The following is a 21,025-nucleotide window of genomic DNA, read 5'->3' as shown; positions in this document are numbered from 1 at the left end:
GGGAATTACAATAGTCTAAAGCTAAATGTATCTTTAAGTCATTCAAGAGCTGTTAATCAACCAAGTGGAACAAGGGTCCATCCACCTCCTGGAAAGTCACAGGGAGGAGTTCAAGGAGGCAGGTGCAGGGATGTTCTTGTAAAATTAAGAGTGCTCTAAATCTCACAAGCATGGTAGGTTTTTAGGTTGGAGTCTGGCACTAAGATGAACAAGGTCAGGACTCTCAGAATCACTCTCTAGCATGATGTAGAATACACATTCAGGACCCTGCCTGCATTCTACCCCATCCTTAATGTCAGCTAGAGTGGAATTGGGTCTTACTTGTGGTCTTAAAAGATATCATACTAAAGAGGTGGATACTTTCAGGTCTGCCATGGAGAAAGGGGATGAGTAGAAGGATTTTTAAGTTGGATTTGTCACAGATGGTAGATGAGATACAATTTGAGTAGATGACATAAGACATGGGCTACTGCGACCATCTGCAAAAGGATTTTTAACCAAAATAGTCATCTTTATTGGAAATTTTTACATGTGTAAATTGTGTTTCACACAGACATTAAGAGAGTTAATTGCTCTGTCCACTTTTAGCCTAACTGCAAAGTTACAAGAAATAGAAACTAGCAGGCAAACCCAGCACCCAGGGGGTACAGCCTGTACTATGGAGGGAACAGTGTCCAGCATCCAGAACTCAGTCTGGAAGATGCATCAGAAAACAACAGATATTGCAATATATGTATAATCCCGAAGCCTGAAAACTTGCATTACTGGCTGTTCCTTCCCAATTGACCTTTCTGGATTTCAGTGCCTTTGAGGTGACTTGTGTGGTAGATGTAATCATTTCATTCCTAAAGGCCATACTATTATCAATATCATCAGGGAACCTAATTCAAAATATATTACCCTCACCATTCTGCAAGTTGTTTCTTCTTTTCATACCAAATAATCCTTAAAGTCTTCCTCAGAAAAAGGGATATGTCACGGCTCTCATCTACTGAAAGATAAAAGGAAGTTTAGGACCATAGCTTTGAGCTCCTTTAGATAGCCCTGAAAAGAAAAAACAAGGGTTGAGGAGAGGACAGAGTTATAAAGTAATTGCTGGACACGAATGTATTCCTCAGTTCAGAACCCCAGCACTTACATAAAAGCCCAGCTCAGCTGTGGCACACATTCCCAGCTAAGAGGAACAAAAACTTGCAGATGTAGGAGATCCACTGGCCAGTCAGTCTATTCAATAGGTGAGCTCCGGGTTCTGTGAGAACTCCTGGCTCAAAAAAATAAGGTGGAGAGCAAGAGAAGAAGACACACAGTGCTGACTTCAGGCTTTCAGGTACAAGTGTATTAGTGTGGACACCCATACATGCATCTGCCACATGCACACACACATGCACATACACGTATTATAAACGTGCATGTATATACCTACACACAATAAGACATAAAGAAGGAGAGCCTTATCTTACTTCAACTTAGAATGCCCAGACTACAAAATGGCCAGGCAGAGTTGGAAGACTTGGATTAATAGGAATGAAAAGCTTCAAGATTATATGCAGTAAAATGCACCACCCCCCAGCATCAAGTACCTGGCAGGCTCAACTTCACTGAGTGCCTGAGGGATGCATTTTAAGAGTCAAAGTATTTTCCTGAGCCATTTTCTGGTTAACTCATTAGCCTGAATTAGTTTTCTGACCTCAACACCTGCTGTAACCAGCAGGGGCTTGAATGGGGCAGAACTAAAGAGGCATATATTTCAATAAACAGGAAAAACTGAGACAAAGATTTTTGTGCAACGTTGGACAGGGGACTCTGAGCAAGGAAAGAGCAAGAGGGACTTAATAAAAAGAACAAAATGAAGACCAAATAAACTTTTATCATTCTCTCAGGCCATCTGAGATCCTCTAAATTTGTTTCTCAATGACTATCACACTAAAAAAATAAACAAATAAATAGATCACCAAAAGTGCGAAGTACCAATCCAGCCCCCTTCTCAGTTCCCTCCTACTATCTTCCCACCCTAGATGGTGAGGTCCAAGCAGTCACACCCTTATAAAATGCTCAACTTGAAGCATTGATAAATGGAACTGGGTCTGCACATTGTAGTTCCTGCGAAGGCCATGCAGTTGCCCTTAGCAAGACACTTAGAAACAGCAAGCAATGAGCAGTGCTGTGGTCTAGTATCCTCACTGGGGTCTGAAAATCTATCCTGAAGAGGTGCTATAGGAAACACGTAGTATAAACTGTAACGCTGTAGTTCAGAAAAGGGACTTTTAATTTTTAATGAGGGAAAGGGAAAGTAGCTACTGCTTTAAGTGACTCGGATATATCTTCACCTCTAATAAACATCAGATGACTTATTCTGCCAGAAAAGAAACAGCCACAAGATTTCTAAACTGAGAACACATTCTCATAATAAAACATATATACATTATAGGTGACTTCTTTCTCTTTAAAAATGCTGTTAAAAGTGTTTGTAGCTCTTCAGGATTACACCAAGAGCCAAGGTTATGAATATGTATAAATATGCAGATGCCCTATTGAATGTTCCTTATCTCATTTGTATTTCTGAAGATGTATAAGATAACCTTTGTGTCTTTCAAAAACATCTTCCTACACCTCGGGGAGCAAATTACCTCTATTTTCATTTCCTTTAAAGTTAGATCATTTTATAATTAAGAATGTATTGAAGCAGATTCTCCCACGTGTAAGCTACTCCCTGGGGTGTAATTTATGCAAAGAGAGCCTCTGACTTAATATCATATGAGCCAAAATCTATTCAGTGGCTACCTGGGATTATTTTAGTCAGTTTATAGTACCTACAAACACCCACTGTTTGAAATCTTATTGCTAAACTGACATTCATAGAACAAATACTTTATAGTGTGATTCATTGAATTGTTTGGAAAAATAACTTTAAAAAAGATAGAACAACATATCAATTTCTTCACATATGTTTCTTTCCCTAAATCATTAGACAAAAACAATTAACAAGGACAGTGGTGGTGATTATAATGACGTGATGATGATGTCCTTCAGGAAATGGCCATCTTAGGCTCACGGTTCTATGAAGTTTGTTGATGAATACTGTATAAGCCACAAAATGTAAGTTCAGAGGCTATCTCTTAGCTGTGTCCCTAAACATTAATAGATTAAGAAGTACAAGCCAGGGGGACAAATGGAAATAATTTCAAACCTCCTGTTTTCCCACCACAAAATCTTGTAAGAACTTCAGTCATATTTATACCCCCAGTTCCCTCCTTTGAATTCTTTGTCTTACAAAAAAAATCTGTCTGTAGTTTATCTAATTTTGAAAAGGTTACCCTGTTACCCTAAAGCCAAGTATTATATTCATTATGTAAAGTAATAACTAACAAAAGATGGCAATGCTTCGCTCATATTTGTTTTGTGGATCTACGAGTTGAAAACTATAGAAGTGTATGTAACTGTCAACTTTATGTATGAAGCATTTTGAAAGATATTTTGCATAATTATTTTAAATTGGGAAAGGAAATAGCAGATCTCCTTAGTGTGAATTATTTTAACAACTCTTTAGAGGACTATCAAACACAGGAATTCCTGCATTCTAAATAGCTTCCCGTGAGGACAAAACCGTCCTTCCAAGACATTCTACATTCAGGTGCCTGTAAGAAGCCCCATGAAGGTACATGTGTCCCTGCCCACACCACATCGCATTCCACAAATATCTTCATTGCTGTTCCAAGGCCAAGGCTCAAACCTAGCTCTCATGCATGCTAGACAAGAGCTCTCTCACCCACCCGGCAATATCCTCAGCCCTAATGTCTCCATCTCTGTCAGCTCATCACTCTGTCTTGCTCTGGTGAGGCAGGTAGAACTCTTCCAATTTTTCATCAGCTTCAGTCTTTTTTACCTTTCAGCATTTACTCTCACATCTACCTCTGAAGCATTTTTGTTGGTATCTCTGAGCCATCCTTTGTCCTGGAGCTGATGCCTTCTTTCTGCCATTGCCCAACTCCCCTGTCAGGAGTAACCTTTCATTGATCTGCTTTTTTTTTCTGGTTATCCTGTCAAGCAATAAGGGTCTCCCTTCACATCTCATGTAGTGTGTGGGTTGGTTTTAGGAGTTCAGTTTGGACTCTTCTCACACTGTACAACCACTCTAACACGGAGCTATAACCCAGCCTTGTCTTAATCATTTATTTGCTCTATTGTTTATCCATTTATTGTGGCAAACAAGATCAGGTGAAAACTACCCTGTCTAACTCCAGGGCTCCAAAGTCTTATGTCACACTTTGGAGTGTCCATATGACCCAAATTTCCGGAAAAGCCAATTACTCTGTATGATTACCAGCCATAGTCGTACTAGACCTCGGACCTATTTTCATTCAATAACTCTTGCCTTTCCCTTCAGCCAAAGTAAATCCCACACATTCTATAAAATAAACTGTCTTCCAGATTAGAACAACAGTGATAGAAGAGGTTAGAATATTACAGGTCCAGGGATAATCACCTCATTTTAGGCTAGCTTTAACCCCCTGGCTAACCATTGTATTCCCACTACTGTGCCAGAACTAACATCCTATGACTGATAGGTAAACCTCTTTTTAAAACTATTAATTTAGCAAATCACTAGCTTCCATTAACCTAAAAGCTCAGAATGTCATCAGACAGCATATGAGACCTATAGCAAAGTCATATTGTTGTGACCACTCCTCTGATGTATTTCATCAATGTATTTCAAACTTGCCCTGATTTATGACTTTTTTGTTCTGTAAAACTATAAGACTTTATGAACATCTTTCCACATTTCAACATGGAATTTAGGATAACCTAAATCTATGGCCTGGGCCATGATCACTCAGATACGTCCCTGAATAAGCTGCCTTTCACACTCTTTTTAACAAATGAATCCTCTTCATCTCCAGTGAAATTAAATGCATCCAACTTCCTATATAATTTCTTTTTCTGATTTCTGTATTATTAAGTTTCTTATTAATGAGACTATCAAAGTTGCTACCATATCTTCTCCTGAGTCATCATCATCTCTCAGTGCCTTTCCAGATATTTAAAGCATGCTCACTTAATGTGTGGTTGACTTATTAATAGTATTTTCACAGGGGTAAACAGTCTATCCAGCCACATATGTAAAATCACCAAATACCAACACTCCAGACTTGTTTCATTTAGTTATTTTAAATATTATTAAGATAAGACCATGAGAGAGAGAGACAGAGAGAGAGAGAGAGAGAGAGAGAGATAGAGAGAGAGAACAAGAGCGAGCCAGGCCTTAGAAGAATGGTTCTCAACATGTGGGTTGTGACCAGAAGAGCACCTTCCCTAAGGCCATCTGAAAACTTGGACATTCACATTAGAATTCCTAACAGTAGTAAAATTATAGTTATGAAGTAGCAATGAAAATAATTTACGGTTGGGAATTAACATGAGGAGTGTATTAACGGGTTAGAGCATTAGGGAGGTTGAGAACCAGTGCTTTAGAAGAAGCCTAGGAAGGCCATTCAAACAGTAATGATGGCCCCAGGCCATCACTAGCACTCAGCATCCTCTAACTGTAAGAATTTAACACAAATACCTTGGCAAGAACGGGTAGGTGTGTAAATAGTAACAATGTTTTAAAAGCCAATTATAGACATTCGAAATAGCTTTCTGTTTTTCCTCTTTCAGCACAAATTGAAGTGATACCATGCAAAATTTGTGGCGATAAATCCTCCGGGATCCACTACGGAGTCATCACATGTGAAGGCTGCAAGGTAAGGACTTCCACATTGTGATGGTATGCAAAGCTTTGGAGCAGTCTCACTGAGGGATGGTTGTGCATGCCGGAAGTTTTGGCTTGGGTGTGGCTAGACTTCCTTCTCTTCTTTTGCCTTTTACCTATTTTTGTCTAACTGGTCTGCAGCTCTTGAAACATGAGTGGTTATTTAAAGACTTGAACTACTCCCATTTACGAAGAAATAAATAACCAATTCTTTCTGTATTAGAAACACTGACTCCATTTGATAAAACTGAAGATTTAAATAAAGACTAGAAGCTAATGGACATCTTTGTCTGTTTGTTAAGGACACCAAGGTAGCAACTATAATATACATGTGTCACTCCTTTGTTCTCACATTCCAACAAATTAAAAATTTAGAACTGAAAGTCTTTCAGGTTAAGAATACTCGTTGTTCTTACAGATGAACCAAGTTCACTGCTGAACACCTACATAGTGGTTCAGAGCCATCTGTAACTCCAGTCTGAGGGTATCTAATGTCCCCATCTGATTTTGGGCACTAAACACATGGTACACAGAACATACATGCATGCAAAACACCCATTCACATAAAATATAAAAATAGTAATAAAAATTTTAAAACCCTGGAAGCATTGGATATGCTAGAAATAGCATCGAGACCAGTCAAACATCATCTTCCATCAACTCTTAATTTTTCAATGTGTTCTTGAAGGACAAACAAGAGATAAATTGACATATGCCGCTGGTTTAAATATGAAATAGAAAAACTGAATAACAGCATGAGATTCTTTTGCATTCTGTCCAGTGTTCCCTCAGGAAGATTCTACCAACCCTGTGACAAACTTGTTCCTGTGAGTGAGATGGGTGCGAAATGGAAGGCAAAGGAATAACAGCTACCACAGAGCAAACCTGGGGTAATTTCAAAATTAGGAGTCAGGTATTAAAGTGACTTGTGAGAGTGAGCATAGCAAGGTGCACTCAAAACGTTTCTACAGTGAGTTTAAAGAGACAGGCATCACCAGAACAAAACTCAAGTGCCATCGTCAAGGGATATGGAAGATGCTGGCAAAGTCGTTGGCAATATGCAGGCAGGGTGAATCCTTTATTTGCATTCAGTAAACTGAGGGAGGTGGGGTACAATCATAGATTCTAGGATCCAATCATAATCTTAGGAGGCCTTTTAAATGTAAAAAATATAAAACATTAAGCTATCAAAACAACACTACTCTTTGAAAATTGACAATGCCGTCACAAATCTTAAAAAAAAAAAAAAAAAAAAAAAAAAAAGGAGTACTCAGGACTGAAAAGGTGGATGGTAAAAACAAAAGAAAAAAATGAAAGTAACATGAGAATAGAACAATAAACATAGTTGGATGGTCTGGAATGAGATGGCCGGTGGGGTCCTTAGGCAAAGTTTACAAAGCGGCCTGTCATTCTATTCCTCTTACACAGTTAGAATGAAGAATTAGGTATCATCTGCTACCAGACTTGTTTTTTATTCCATCAATAGGAAATAGTATAGCAAAATAAGACGTCAGCTGTGTTTCATTGACCCTCTATACGTAAGTCATTTTCTCTGGGTAGGCAGACAAATAGTGTCTGTCATAAGCAGTACTGAGTTTGCAATGAGGACTCTTTTCAGTGAAGGCATTTCTACAGGCTTGTTCTGTAGGTTGGAGAGCCCTAGCCTAGTTTACATCGTATCCACTAAAGTCACCTGTATCTGAGTTCTGCATGCTCATTATATCTTGATACAAGGCATTTGGAAAATATGGGGCTTCAAACTGTAGGCAGATACTCATCTTCAGGTGTAGCTTTAAAACACAAGCTCTTAAATATTGAATGAACACAACTCAACATGCCAACAGCAGGAACAGGTAGCCCTGTCATCTTTTCAATCCCACACCAAAGAAATTCTGTTGTCACGAGGAAGCATATTCTGAGATTTTCACCAAACTGGCTCCACATCCCAGTACTCTCACCTACTTCATAGGAAGGCCCACATGTAAATATGCCACAATTTGCTCCAGTAGGAATCCCATTCAGAATCAGATGTCAGTGTCAACATATTCAGTTACCAAGCTCTGAGGTTCTGTAATAATGCTCCTCAGTCGACATATGCAACCATTATAAACATCAGTTCAGCCCAACAACTTATTCAGCTCCTATTCCTTCAGTAAAATGTGAAACAGAATCTATTTTTCATGCCAAAAATCTCATTTGCAATAATGAGCAACAGATAAGCAAGAAATGACTCATAATTAATGTCAAATTGGCTGTAAATGGGGACTTATGGCTGTGACTTCAGAACATCTTCCCTGCCAACTTTTTCACTAAATGGCACTTCAATATCCAAGGGGGGGGGAGCAATTCTTCCTTAAGATGTAAATTCCAAGACATCTCTAATCAGCTCCAAGCCACTGCGATCATGCTTCATGACAGCTTTCCTGATATATAGAACAGCCCTTTTAGCCCCCTAAAAGGCTAAGTCCTACTGGGACTTAGGTGTGTTCCTGTTTCCAGAATTAAATTAAGCTGAATTCATGGAGCCCTGATGTGCAATCACTAGTATAGTGAACAAACACTACACGTGACGATGTAGAGGTAAAAGTAGTCCTTCTTGAATGGGTCTGGGCTGAAACCACAAAACCAACTGTGAAACTCTCTCCAAGGGGTTCTCAGCCACACCGCCATACTAAGGTTCCTCATAGGTCAGCAAGCCCCTCCATAATGTCCAGATAAACCCTATTGAAGTCCAAGACAGAAAAAAACAAAAACAAAAAAAAATAATATCAGTCCCATCTTTCTTTAACCAGTTAATAAGAATTTTCAAATTGATATTGATTTTAATGCTCTACTGAAACATTCTTTTTTCTAATAGCCTTTATTTGTAGTGAACTGTGAATTTTAGATCCAGGTTGCTCTCTTGTGTATTCTATTTAATCCAGCCCTGTTCCATTTTCCTGGGGAAACACAGTGTTTGAAAGAAGTTAGGGGTTCAATTTTGGGACTCGATGAGGGCAAGGATTATCTTTCACTGTGTTTTTTTCTGTTTTGTTTTGTTTTTGTTGATTTGTTTTTCTGTTTCTTCTTAATACTCCTAACATCATTCGGTCAATGGCCCTTTTAACTTTCACTGTTTCGCTGTAGGCATTTTGAGAGCAAACACTGATAAGAGAAACTGATTACCTGAGGAAATGAACAGAAAATGGTAACTTTGATATCTCTGGGGGAAATGCTTCTTTTCCTTACTATGTTTTCTTCATAAAGAAACTAAGGGAGGTTGGTCCTCAAAGAATTTTTAAAAAATAAAATAAAATAAACCCAAATGCAAATTTTAAGGGGCAGTTGTAAGTTCTGCCCCAGAAGAATCCAAACCTACTTGACATAGAACCTCTTATATCCCACAACATAAGAGCAGGCATTTGTTTATTAACTGGATTGCATCGACGAAGTTGTGGTTAGTATTTATTTGACTCATAATGTTACTTTTGATTAAATACATCATGGGTTTCAAGAACAACTTTCTACCCAAAATGAAGTCATGGAATCCCAGCACTGGGGAGGAAGAGGCAGGCAGATCTCTATGAGTTAGAGGCCAGCCTAGTAGACAAAGACACTCCAGGGCAGCCAGAGGCCAAAGATGCCAGAGTTGCCTGGTGAGACTCAACCTCAAAAAAAAAATTAACTCTCTCTGGATAATTGAATATATATTTTTTAATATTTGGAAAAATACATTTTAGAATGTGGAGGGGGTAGAGATGATGTTGAGTCCACCTTCCTTGATACTGTGCCTCCTACCAATACCCACAGCATTTAGTTCAAACCAAAGCCAGACACCCAGCGTTTAGCAATGACATGCCTCTTTGACATTCTTTCCCTGTTTTTTTCTCATCAAAGAAATTCCTTTAGTAAATATTGAATGAGTGAGTGAGTGAGTGAGTGAGTGAGTGAGTGGACAACTGAAGGAAAGATACTGTCAATTGTCCATAAATAAACACATATATTCTGCTCAGAACCATCTACAATCTCTCCAAGGAGCATTAGGAAACTTTTGAAAGATGAAAGTCTATGCTTGGTTTAGAAAAGTATAGCAATGTATATGCTAATGGTGCCCTTCCTCTGAGTCTCCTGCCCTTGCTTTCTCTTTTCCTCTCTAGGGATTCTTCAGGAGGAGCCAGCAGAACAATGCCTCTTACTCCTGCCCAAGGCAGAGAAACTGTTTAATTGACAGAACCAACAGGAACCGTTGCCAACACTGCCGCCTGCAGAAGTGTCTTGCCCTAGGAATGTCAAGAGATGGTAAGCCTCTGCCTTCCTATTCCTTAAGAGTTTTCAAATGGATGTTTTGCTAGAGGCTGTTCAAGCCACTGAAAGGGTTTTAACTGTGGGAATTGGGGATATAAAGAAAAGAGAACCAGAGTGCTGGTCGTGAATTAAGAAGTAAAGCAGAAATATATCAAATGTAGTATTGCCTGAGAAATAAGAAAGAAAAGGAAGGTGGTAGAAGTTTGCAGACAGCCTACACTATCTAAGATAAGTTCAGGCCAGGTAAAATATTAGGTAGTAAGTGACTACCTGAGCATATTTTCTGGTAAAGAAGGGTTTCCTGGGATGTGAGGTCTTCAGTGTTAAAGTCAGAAAGCCGTAAATGAAGAGAAGCCATCTGACTGGTACACAAGTTACTAATATATGAATATACTAGGAGCACAACATGCTTCCAAGGGAAGTGAGACAGCTCACTGGCTGTTCATAAACACACAGCCAGGAACTTGCACTATTCTGAGACATTATGAAGAGTGAAAATGTGGTCAGGGGTCCTGAGTTTCCATTCAAATAATAGAGTGTGTTTTCCTCCTTCATACCCAACCAATTGCTTGGATTCATCATACAAGATGAAAAATTCAAGCACAGTAAGCAAAGAATTTTGCTTCTTTTTTGTTCATTTTAATTTTTAGTTATTAAGACCCATTCTTTGTTTGTTAGTTTGATTTTGTTTTATTTTATTTTTTAAGACAGGGTTTCTTTGTCTAGCTCTAGCTGTCCTGGAACTCTCTGTAGACCACGCTGGCCTCGAACTCAAAGAGATCCTTCTGCCTCTGCCTCCCTAGTGCTGGGATGTGAACATTGGCCACATATTTCTTGTAGCCCTATAGTGCACTGTGAATGGCCATGTGTCTTGGACAAATCCCACTAGTGCCAGGGCTGATGGAGGTTTCCCAGTAAGCGATGGCACATATGGTACTGAAGAATACTAAAGTTTATCTAATCGGGACTTAAGCAATGCAATATCTCCCACTGTTTTTTAATTATCCTTCCCATCCACTGACTCAGAAAATCCTGGCACAGTGCTTTAAGTAGCACAGGATAAGATGTCCTCACATCTCTCTCAATGATATAGTAGTATGTTGACACATTCATCTTTTTCTGCCTCTTATTTCTGGCTCTGTCTTGACCATATCTGGTCACTGGAACAACATGGCTTCTGGTAGACAGCTGCTTTACTAATGGATTTAGTATCCTCTTATGTATATATGAACAGACATCCCACTCAGGGATCAAATTTGTTCAAATCTACCTAGGCAAAGAATTAATGACAAAAATCAATGTATCTGAAACAATATGTGTGTGTGTGTGTGTGTGTGTGTGTGTGTGTGTGTGCTTGTGCTGTAAAGTGGCAAAAGTGTATGTGAACAAGTACCGTGTATCTTGAATCTTCTCCTTTGTGATGTACACTTTCTTTGTTTGTCGGTTTTGTTTCCTTGTTTGCTTATTGAAATAGAACACAGCCTATGGTCTAGGCTGGCTTCAGACTCACTTTGTAGCCGAAGATGGTCTTCCTGCCTCATACTCCCAAATGCTTGGAGTATAGGTATGTGCCTCCACACCTGGCTTCTGCTTTTCTGTTAACTGAACTCTTTACAAATCAATCTTCCTTAGAACTATTTGTAGAAAAATATTTGATATCAATAGAAAGATATTATATGCCCCCTCAAAATACAAAGCCTAACAAAAAATCTAGAAGGTGAAGAATTAACTTAATTTATAATATGTAAGTGTCTAAAGTATGTTCTCATAGATGGCATACCCCTATGAAGCCACTATATGCCCTGTGCACAGACAAGTTGCACAGAAAGATGTCTTCCAGCCAGAACTGGGTCATGTGACATATTATAGACACTTAGATCCAATGCTGAAAGATTTAAGTTAAGGCCAGTTTAACCAGTGTACAGCAGGTAGAAACCTGAAGGCTTGGAGACTGAGAGACAGTAAGACACAACAGTTTCCAAAATGACCCCAGAGTCACGGATGATGATTGTGCAGCTGAAGTTTCAAAAACACCTGTTCGGTTCTCATGCCATGGGAAGTACAAATCTTCGATGGAGACATGACTTTTAATTTCTAGTTACTCTGAAAACTTCTGTTCTACTTTGAGTCCCACACTCTAAACAAAAGTTGAAGTGATTTCTGACCCTCTAACGCGTCCTTTGCCTCTGTGGGAGTAAGATAAGGGTTAAGCATGGATCGTGTACTGACGCTGTCAGCCTGAGGACTTGCAAATCACTTGCACTGTATACAGAACTGTGCTGGTTTCCTTAGAGGTGGTAGTTTAAGAAGTTGTCTCTACTCAAGTGAATGCCATTAGCAGACAAATCAGGTTAGAGAGCAAACAGTTAAAAACATGCTGTGTTCACCCTTGGGGAGTAATAAGATGCACAGAGATACTTGATGATATAACAGTACGTGGCCTCTGTTAGAGAGGAGCTGTGAAGACATCAATGTGTCTGCAGAGAGTAGCCAGGCTATATTTTTATGTCAGAAAGTTCAGTAGGTGTGTTTTCTTGGTGTACTATACATTTCTCCCTCCAGGTATATTGCCAGATTTATTGTGGGAGAGGACATAAAACCGAAACACCTTTCAGAAAAAAAAATGGAAAGCTCATCCTACAGTAGTTCTGTAGCCATTGTCTGTAAAGCCTTTGATATAAGCCAAAGCTAAGAATTCCAAACTGTAGTCACTTTAAGTTGCTTTATTCTAGATATTCCAATTGCTCAGCCACCTGACAAGTCAGCCTTGTACAAAAAAATGGACGTTTTTTCTTTTGCGTCTTCAGATGATTACAGCAGAGCGCTTGGCAACAGGCTTTCCCAACATCGTTAGCTGTAATTACAAGGCCTATGGTTAACGGCACATGTCTGCATGCTTTGGCAGCAGGTCAATCTGTGACCCTGCTGATAGTACGTGGCCTTGCTCTGGGGATGGAAGAAGCCTGAATCAGCTTCATACAGCCTATTGTTCAGCATCCCAGTGCAGGCATGCCCTTGCCATGGTGAGGTGCCCAATCAAACAGGCTTTTTTTAAGTCTCTGCTTGTAAAACATTTGTCAATAACCCACTGACCTAGACAGGTCATGTGACTAGGAGTCCAGGGTTGGGCAGCATGCCTGCACAGAATGAAAAGGAATTGGGAATAGACATGGAGAAGGACATGAAAGGATGCAGGTAAAAGGAATTGGGGTCATTAATACAATCCCTCTGCCTGGAAACACATAGAAGTCTAAATTGAGGATTGAATGGCAAGGATAGTTTAAAGACAGTCTGGTCCAAAGAAAAACTCTAGATTTTTAATTCTTATGATTTAAACCAGTAAATGCACACTAGTCTATAAATTACAACACTTTAATCTCATGCAATAGACTCAGTTCTTGAGTTGGTAAGACCATAGCTGTCATAAGGATCATCTGAGCTGGCACAAAGGCAAAAGAACAAAGGTCACATATATAAAAGAGGTTCATCATTACTTTCTTGGGATGCAGTCCTCTTGAACCAACGATTAACATTCTTCAATTTTCCTGATTTTAAAGAAAAAGGTCTTTCCCTCTAGAGAATAATATGTAACTATTTAGAATGACATAATATGAAAGTGCAAGGAAAAGCTGCCCCAACCATTCTGTAGAATTCTGCCCATGGCCAAGTAGAAATACCACTGCACTCCATGAATTAATTGTAATAAGAGCAATGTCTACATAGCAAGTTAAACAGGACAACCTAAACCAATTCAAGACCGAGTAAAAGCAACAACTGAGAGGGAAAAGGAGAGTTTGTTAGTAGTTAATTAGATTGTTTCTCTTCATTGAGAAAAAAATTACTAGATAATTACTGCTTCGTCTTCCTACTTAGGCAGCGTTGGAAAGCCAGAGTGCAAGGATTTTCTCTTAGATAGATTAAGGAGTACGAAGGAAGAGGGAGAGACTGGGAATATTAAAGTCCAGCCAGTCATAGCCTCAATCTAGCAGGCAAGAAGGGAGAAAACATGCCCCTATATATAGGAGTGTCTAAATACTCCTGTGCACATCCTGTTATATAGTCACTCTTCTCAGTGGGAAGTGTCGTCTCCATTGTGAACAGCCCATGCTCAGATAAAATTTGATAGCATCATTCCCAATGCCAGGTGGGGGGAAGATAAATGCTGTAGCGTGTGGACAGCAGCATCCTCATAATACAGGCCTCCTCTGTGGGCCCTCTGAGCTGGAGAGCCAGGCAGCACTTCCGGTGTGGGCCATTTTTAGAAAGAACTCCAACCATAAAGACTGAATCCCCATCTCTACATTCGTCTGTCTACTCTCCACATCCCCTGAGGTCCTGACTTCATTAAACCATGGGAAACCTGCCACCAAAGAAAAATCAGAAACTCAGATGAGCATCTCCAAGACTACCTCAGTCCCTACCATTAGTACGATGATGATTTGAACCTGGCAGCCCAGCACCCACATGCTAAAAGAGGGGGATGGACAGCTCATGCAAAAGAAGGAACTTTCCAAAACAGTTCAGGAGGTTTACTCCCCACACATAAAGAAAGAAGCAGCAGGTGGGCCGGGGCCATGGTGGCTGCAAGCCTTTAATCCCAGCACTTGGGAGGCAGAGGCAGGTGGATTTCTGAGTTCGAGGCCAGCCTGGTCAACAGAGTGAGTTCCAGGACAGCCAGGGATACACAGAGAAACCCTGTCTCGAAAAACCAAAAAGAAAAAAAAAGAAACAGCACGTGGGGGTTACTCCCCTGTGGAGCCCCATCCTTGCTTACTTACAAAATGCCTAAGGGTTTAACTGCAAGAGATGGGAAAAATGAACCTATGATTCAGTGCCACGGGCCGGCCGATCTGGGCCTCCCTCAACCCACAGGAGAAACAGGGTCCTAGTCAGGTCGACAAGGCATAGGCGAAGAAATGATGGCAGAGATGACACATGAAGTATAGGATTTAAATTTATTTCTTAGAAGTGGCATCAGACTTTTACAGTCATTGCAAAAGAGATAGTAGCGTTGGAAAGCCAGAGTGCAGGGATTTTCTCTTAGATAGTTGCTCAATATTGTCAGCTCAATAGTTGAGGTACATCTGAGGCTATCTAAAACATACTGGGTCTAAAGCAGTAGCTATCTCCTCTGAACTGGTGCTGCATCCCCGGGCCCAAGTGCTCTGGGCCCAGGGGACTGCGGATTGCATGAATGTCCTAGCCCATCTGAGTTCTAGTCTTAGTCTGAGCACCAGTGCAAGTGCTTCTGCAAGTCCCAGTCCTAGTATACAAAGTGAAAAGCAGGCTTAAGTAGCATACAGCAAGCAGGGCAAATTACAAAAGAGTCACATAGGCTGGTGGGGGTTACAGCAGGGGACGCAAGTGACCTCCACACCAAGGTCAGCGGGTCTGGTAGCTAGGTGTGAAGCAGGAGGAAGAGGAGTAGAGCCCTCCCTGTTGAGGTATTTTGATATTCCTATGCTAATTCTCTGATTCTTGCTGGGGGCAATGACCAGGAGGTTTCAATCTAGCATTTCCTGCTAATTCTCTGGGTCTAGCTGGGGACAAGCAGTGGGGAGTTCCGACCTAACACTTTTTAGCTAATGTCCTTGAGTGAGGGAAACCCTTCATTACTCTCTAGTATGCAAAACATTTCTAACTATTGTAAACTATCTATTGCCCTAAGGAATGTACTCGACCTTTGTTGCTAGCTCTGGCGAGGCAGATACTTTGAGAGAAATTGCAAGCTATGGACAGCCTGGTATTAAACTAGGATAGTTGGAAACATTGTGCTGGCCAGAAAACAATGCCCAATCTTAACCATTAACGAGTCATTTCTTGAGGTACCTTTATGCCTAAATATGAGGCCATGTTGATGATTGGAAAGACTAATCTGGAACACATCTGAGTTAGGGGATACCAGCGACTGTCTGAAATCCAGGAGGCACAGAACTCCTTTTGGAATCTTATTGCCTCTTATGCTTTATCAGGATTTTATCCCCGATATTTTGGATGTGACTGGAGTAGATGAGTGTGCGTAGCAGTTCAGCTGCAAGAATGAATAATAAGAAGAAAGTAGTTCCTGCTTGCTCACTTGCCTTGAGTTCATGCTAATGCCGTTGTCCAAAGGTTCTTACCATTTGCAACAAAATCTAGATGCCAGCAACTGATGGCATTTTCACACTCCCTGGATCCTTGTTTGTACCCAAGAAATCATGTCCCAAACTAAAACAACAGGTTCCTCCCAGAGGACCTTGAAATCCTAATGCTAGGGTGAAATGTCAGTATTGGAGGTCATTTTAATAGCAGAAACCCTTTGCTAGTGTCCAGAGATTTGTTGTTTTGTCTTTATATGTGCTAGTCACAAAGGAACCGGGCATGGAGGTTATATCTTCCAGTTCATAACTGTGACAAATAATTTTCATTTTTACATTTCTTCCTAGCTTACTGTCACTGTTTAGATATTGAATGTTCCCTATAGGTCCATATATTAACATATATTAAGGATGTGGTCCCCAGTTTGTCACTGCTGAGAGGTTGTGGAGCTTTCGGAACATGGGGCCTAGAGAGATGCCTTTAGGTCATTGGTGCGCATGACTCTGAAAGAAATACTGGGACCTATGACCTTTCTCTTCCTCTCTGTCACCTGCTCGGGGTTAAATTGTTCCGCCTCACATTCCCAACCTAGTATCCTGCTGTGCCACCAGCACAAAAGCTGCGAAGCAAAAATAAACCTTTTCTACATTTAAGTTGATCGTCTCAGGTTATCAGTTACAGTGGTAGAAAGCTGGACGACACATGCGTTTCATCACCATGATACAAGTCAACACACTCTCCAAACATAATCTTTCCCCTTATTGTGAAATGCAAATGAGTGAACTTCTGACTGGCAGCAATAGGGAATCTGTCTCTATGATACCGAAGAGACAACCGTGCATGTCTCAGACTGACGTGACTAAAGAGAATGGTAACCACACTGCTGTCTTTTGCTCTTCTCTCCATCCCAGCTGTTAAGTTCGGGAGGATGTCCAAGAAGCAGCGGGACAGCCTGTATGCTGAGGTGCAGAAGCATCAGCAGAGGCTTCAGGAGCAGCGGCAGCAACAGAGTGGGGAGGCGGAGGCTCTTGCCAGGGTGTACAGCAGCAGCATTAGCAATGGCCTCAGCAGCCTGAACACCGAGACCGGCGGCACATATGCCAACGGGCACGTCATTGACCTGCCCAAGTCCGAAGGTTATTACAGCATAGATTCCGGTCAGCCGTCTCCCGATCAGTCAGGACTGGACATGACTGGAATCAAACAGATAAAGCAAGAACCTATCTATGACCTCACATCCGTACCCAACTTGTTTACCTATAGCTCTTTCAACAACGGGCAGTTAGCTCCCGGGATAACAATGTCTGAGATCGGTAAGTCCGAGTCTTCTCCAAGTTTCATTTCTGGAATTTCTCCATTGACGGTGCCTTAAGAGTCCTACCTACTTAGGGAAGTCATTTTCACAGCCCCAAATCAAATTGTATGCATGCCTGGTTTATACTGAGAAGATAACATTGGTTTAATATATACTCTCAAAATTATCACTATCCCCTTGCCCCATAAAAGTTTAACAAAGTGAAGGAAGACAGAAGGAATGGAAAGATGTTATCTATAAGGGATGAATGGATGGTGTTGGGTGAATGTGGATTCTTAGTGAAGGAAAAAATGTTGATGGGAACAAGAAAATGTTCTAGCCATCCAAAGTAATGTTCCTGAAAGGGAAGTGGACACAGTCTAGAGTAATACAGTGAATGGTTCTCAAAAATTGCAGGGATTACACCATACATGCAAGTAATGCAGCTTCCTTCTCTGTACAGGTACAGCAGGCAGGCCAGAACATAGCTATGGATTTGGGGAACCTAAATTCAAGAATTTGACATGAAAGAGATTCTCTGGGGAGAATGCTCACACACAAAGACCTGAGTTTAATTCTCAGAATCCGTGTTTTTAAAAGCATGGTCGCACACATATAATCTTAATACTAAGGAGGTAGACACAGGCAGACCCCTAGACTTGTTGGCTAAGCAGCCTAGACTACTTGAGCTACAGAACAGAGAGAGAGAGCCTATCTCAAAATAACAAAGTGGGCAGGCCTTGAGAAACAACAGCCAAGGTTACTCACATACATGTATATACATATATACATACGTAGGCATATACATATGTGCATGTACACACACAAATTCTGTATGGGATTCTGAATCATTGCAACAAAAACTATAGTCTTCATAATATAGAGTAACAAGTTAGTCCTGGACATTTTCTATTATGACGAAGACGTTTGACTTCTTAGGATGGTGTCAGGGTGCCCCATCTCAGGCTAACTCTCTTCTGACATTGTAATTTTGTTTTGTCTTTTTAACTCAACAGTCTAGTGAATGCTTATGGGGTTCATCTAATGATCTGTCACAACAACATGCTCTTAATGTATTTCCCTCCCTGACAACAGAGCTCCATGTCTACCTCACCATGGAAAAGCTAGATTAAAACCAGGAGTAACTACCTCCAGGCTAAGGGCCAGCAACCTAAGTTCCAATTCTGGTTCCATAGTTTACAGTGTTAAGTAGAGCAAGTTCTTTGACCCCAGATCTCTAATCTTTGAAAGGGATAAAGCACAGCTTTGGGTCACAGGGATCTCATAAAAAAAAGACAAGACCAGACAAGCTCCCACTAAGTCTCTACTACAGTTATTTTTATAAACCCTGTGCTTTATATCAAATAAGTGACAAGAGCCCACAAGTGCTTTCATTTTACTAGTGGTGAACATATAATGAAATGTTGGCTGTTCTAGATGCTTATAACATGCACTTGTTTCAGAGGTTTCTTGTGTGGTAGAAAGTTAAGCTGTTAATATCCCAACCAAAAGACACCAAGAGCTGGACTCGGACTAGTCCACTATATTGCTGTCCTTAATATATTGAAGATACTTTGTAAACATTCTATTTTCACAAAAATCTTAAAAGAAAAAAAATCCTGTTTTACTGCAAAAGCAGAACCCCAAAGGCAATTCATTGTTTCTCAAGAAACCTGTGGTAAATTCATGACAGAACTCAGGATCTACTTCAGGAAGTCTAGTTTCAGGGTCTTGTGGCTCATCTATTTACCTACTACTTATTCATTCACAACTTCTAGAGATGGCCTTTGTGTGCAGGGGCTTCTAATCTTTCAAGAAAGATATGTCAAAGCAAAATAACATACTATCTACTACCCAAGTTCTTGAGTGCAGTTTTAGTTTGGACCACATTTAAATAACATTTAAAGTTTGGAATTGACTAAGCAATCTCTGCCCTCGTACATAAAAAAGAAGCTCTCACAGTTTATTTATGACTTATCATCAATAGAAATTATGATAAGAAAAATACAGCCAAAGCCATTGGCTATGAGTTCCTAAGAACCATCACTTTCCCTGTCTGGCCCTCAGTCTATTTTCCTATGAGCTGGGAGAAGAGAACTGGGCAATCTCATGTTTTATCATGGCTTCCTGCAGAGGCACTGACTCCCAAAGAGGACTTTTCATAATTATTTCAAGACATCAGTAGTCTTTACAGATCTCTCCATGTGCTCTAAATTTTCATCAGACGTTAAGGGTGAAATTAGAATTGTCCTGTGAGTGCTCTCAAATGTAACAGACTCTGAAACCTAAATAGTGGCTCTGTTCATATTTTGCTAAAACAGCAATGCCACCTAGTGGACACAAACCCACTCCATGTGCGTAGATCTAAGTGTTATGTGATTACAAGTCCACAGTAGGGTGGCGGATGCCTTCCTTGTCTTAATGAGCTATCTAAAACTTGCCATTTGTGTCACTAAAAGACTAAGTCTATAACAGCATCATTATGGGAGAAGGTGGCAGAGAAAGCTTATGGACTTTGGTTCCCAGTCAAACTGCAACCTTTTATCTTAAGCAAGTTGCCTGACATCTATGAGTGTCAGCTCTCAACCTGGACCAGTAATAGTCATTGTGTTTATGCATATATACTGTGTAAGTGCATATATACTATGTAAGTGGATAACTGAGTTGATATTTACAACTTCTGTGGATATTACTCGCCATGCCTGAGAAATCACTATAACAATATGATTGACATTGTAATTATTACATAATAAGATCCCTAGTTATTATAGGCAGTATAATCACCTTTTATTAAGTCCCATTGTACTAAATGATACTTAATCTTTTAATTTTTATAGCACTCTTGTGAATAACTGTATACCCATTTTACAGAAAAAAAATTGAGACTTAGAGGTTGCAGTCTTGGTAAAACCAAAGAACAAATTTGAGCCCGGGTCTAAGAAATCAAAAGCCATTTTTTTTTTTTTTTTTTTTTTTTTAGATATTGTAGCACTCATTTCTCCTGCCAAACACTGATAACACTCAGAAACTCATTGTCATTACTACAGAAAAGCATGCTTGGCCCTCGGTGACACTAAATAAAGTTCACAACGTTTTCTGTGAACATTTTGTCTTTATTTGATCATTAGGCATCTGAACCACTTTTTTGCTGGCATGTTGTCATTAAAAAATTCCTGTACAGACAAAAGAGAAAATCTGGGCTTAGCAACATTTGAAATAATGAATTCAAGACTCTGGCACACTAAGAAATGTGTGAGCACCACATTTGGACACTGGTTCTCACTGTTCCCTCTGGTTTCAGAGAGGGTAGAGGACGTTCAGTCCTGCCACCATGCTGAGATCAGTCGTCATGAGTAGATCTTTCTTCTAAAGCAAGTTTTGGATTTGCCCATGTTCAACAAGTCCTCGAAGCTTTGAAATGTTTAATTAAAATTAATTTGTGAGCTGCAACATAACAGTCTAGACAACTATGTATAAATCACCAAGTCACTTATATAAGTGTGACTGATGTCAGGAATAAGCCCAAACCAAGTCCATCCTTCTCCAAGGGTCCAAGAGAACCCACACTTCCTGGAATAAAGATCCTAGGGCTATAGTTTCTGTTTAGAGGAAAATGTAAA

At 40.2% G+C, this 21,025-nt stretch overlaps 1 protein-coding gene across 2 annotated transcripts in view; it reads left to right on the top strand.

Moving 5' to 3' along the window:
- Positions 1-21,025, top strand: part of Rorb (RAR related orphan receptor B) — a 184,243-nt gene that overhangs the window by 119,672 nt on the left and 43,546 nt on the right. For both annotated transcript variants that reach the window (XM_031389894.1, XM_031389893.1), the window contains exons 2-4: positions 5,656-5,741; positions 9,886-10,027; positions 17,023-17,424. In XM_031389894.1, the coding sequence (XP_031245754.1) occupies positions 5,656-5,741; positions 9,886-10,027; positions 17,023-17,424 (630 nt within the window). The remainder of the gene's footprint in view (positions 1-5,655; positions 5,742-9,885; positions 10,028-17,022; positions 17,425-21,025) is intronic.

This window comes from Mastomys coucha, unplaced genomic scaffold, assembly GCF_008632895.1.
Source record: "Mastomys coucha isolate ucsf_1 unplaced genomic scaffold, UCSF_Mcou_1 pScaffold21, whole genome shotgun sequence".
Taxonomy (NCBI): domain Eukaryota; kingdom Metazoa; phylum Chordata; class Mammalia; order Rodentia; family Muridae; genus Mastomys; species Mastomys coucha.
Note: the sequence above shows the minus strand (reverse complement) of the source record. Positions and strands in the feature narration are given on the sequence as shown.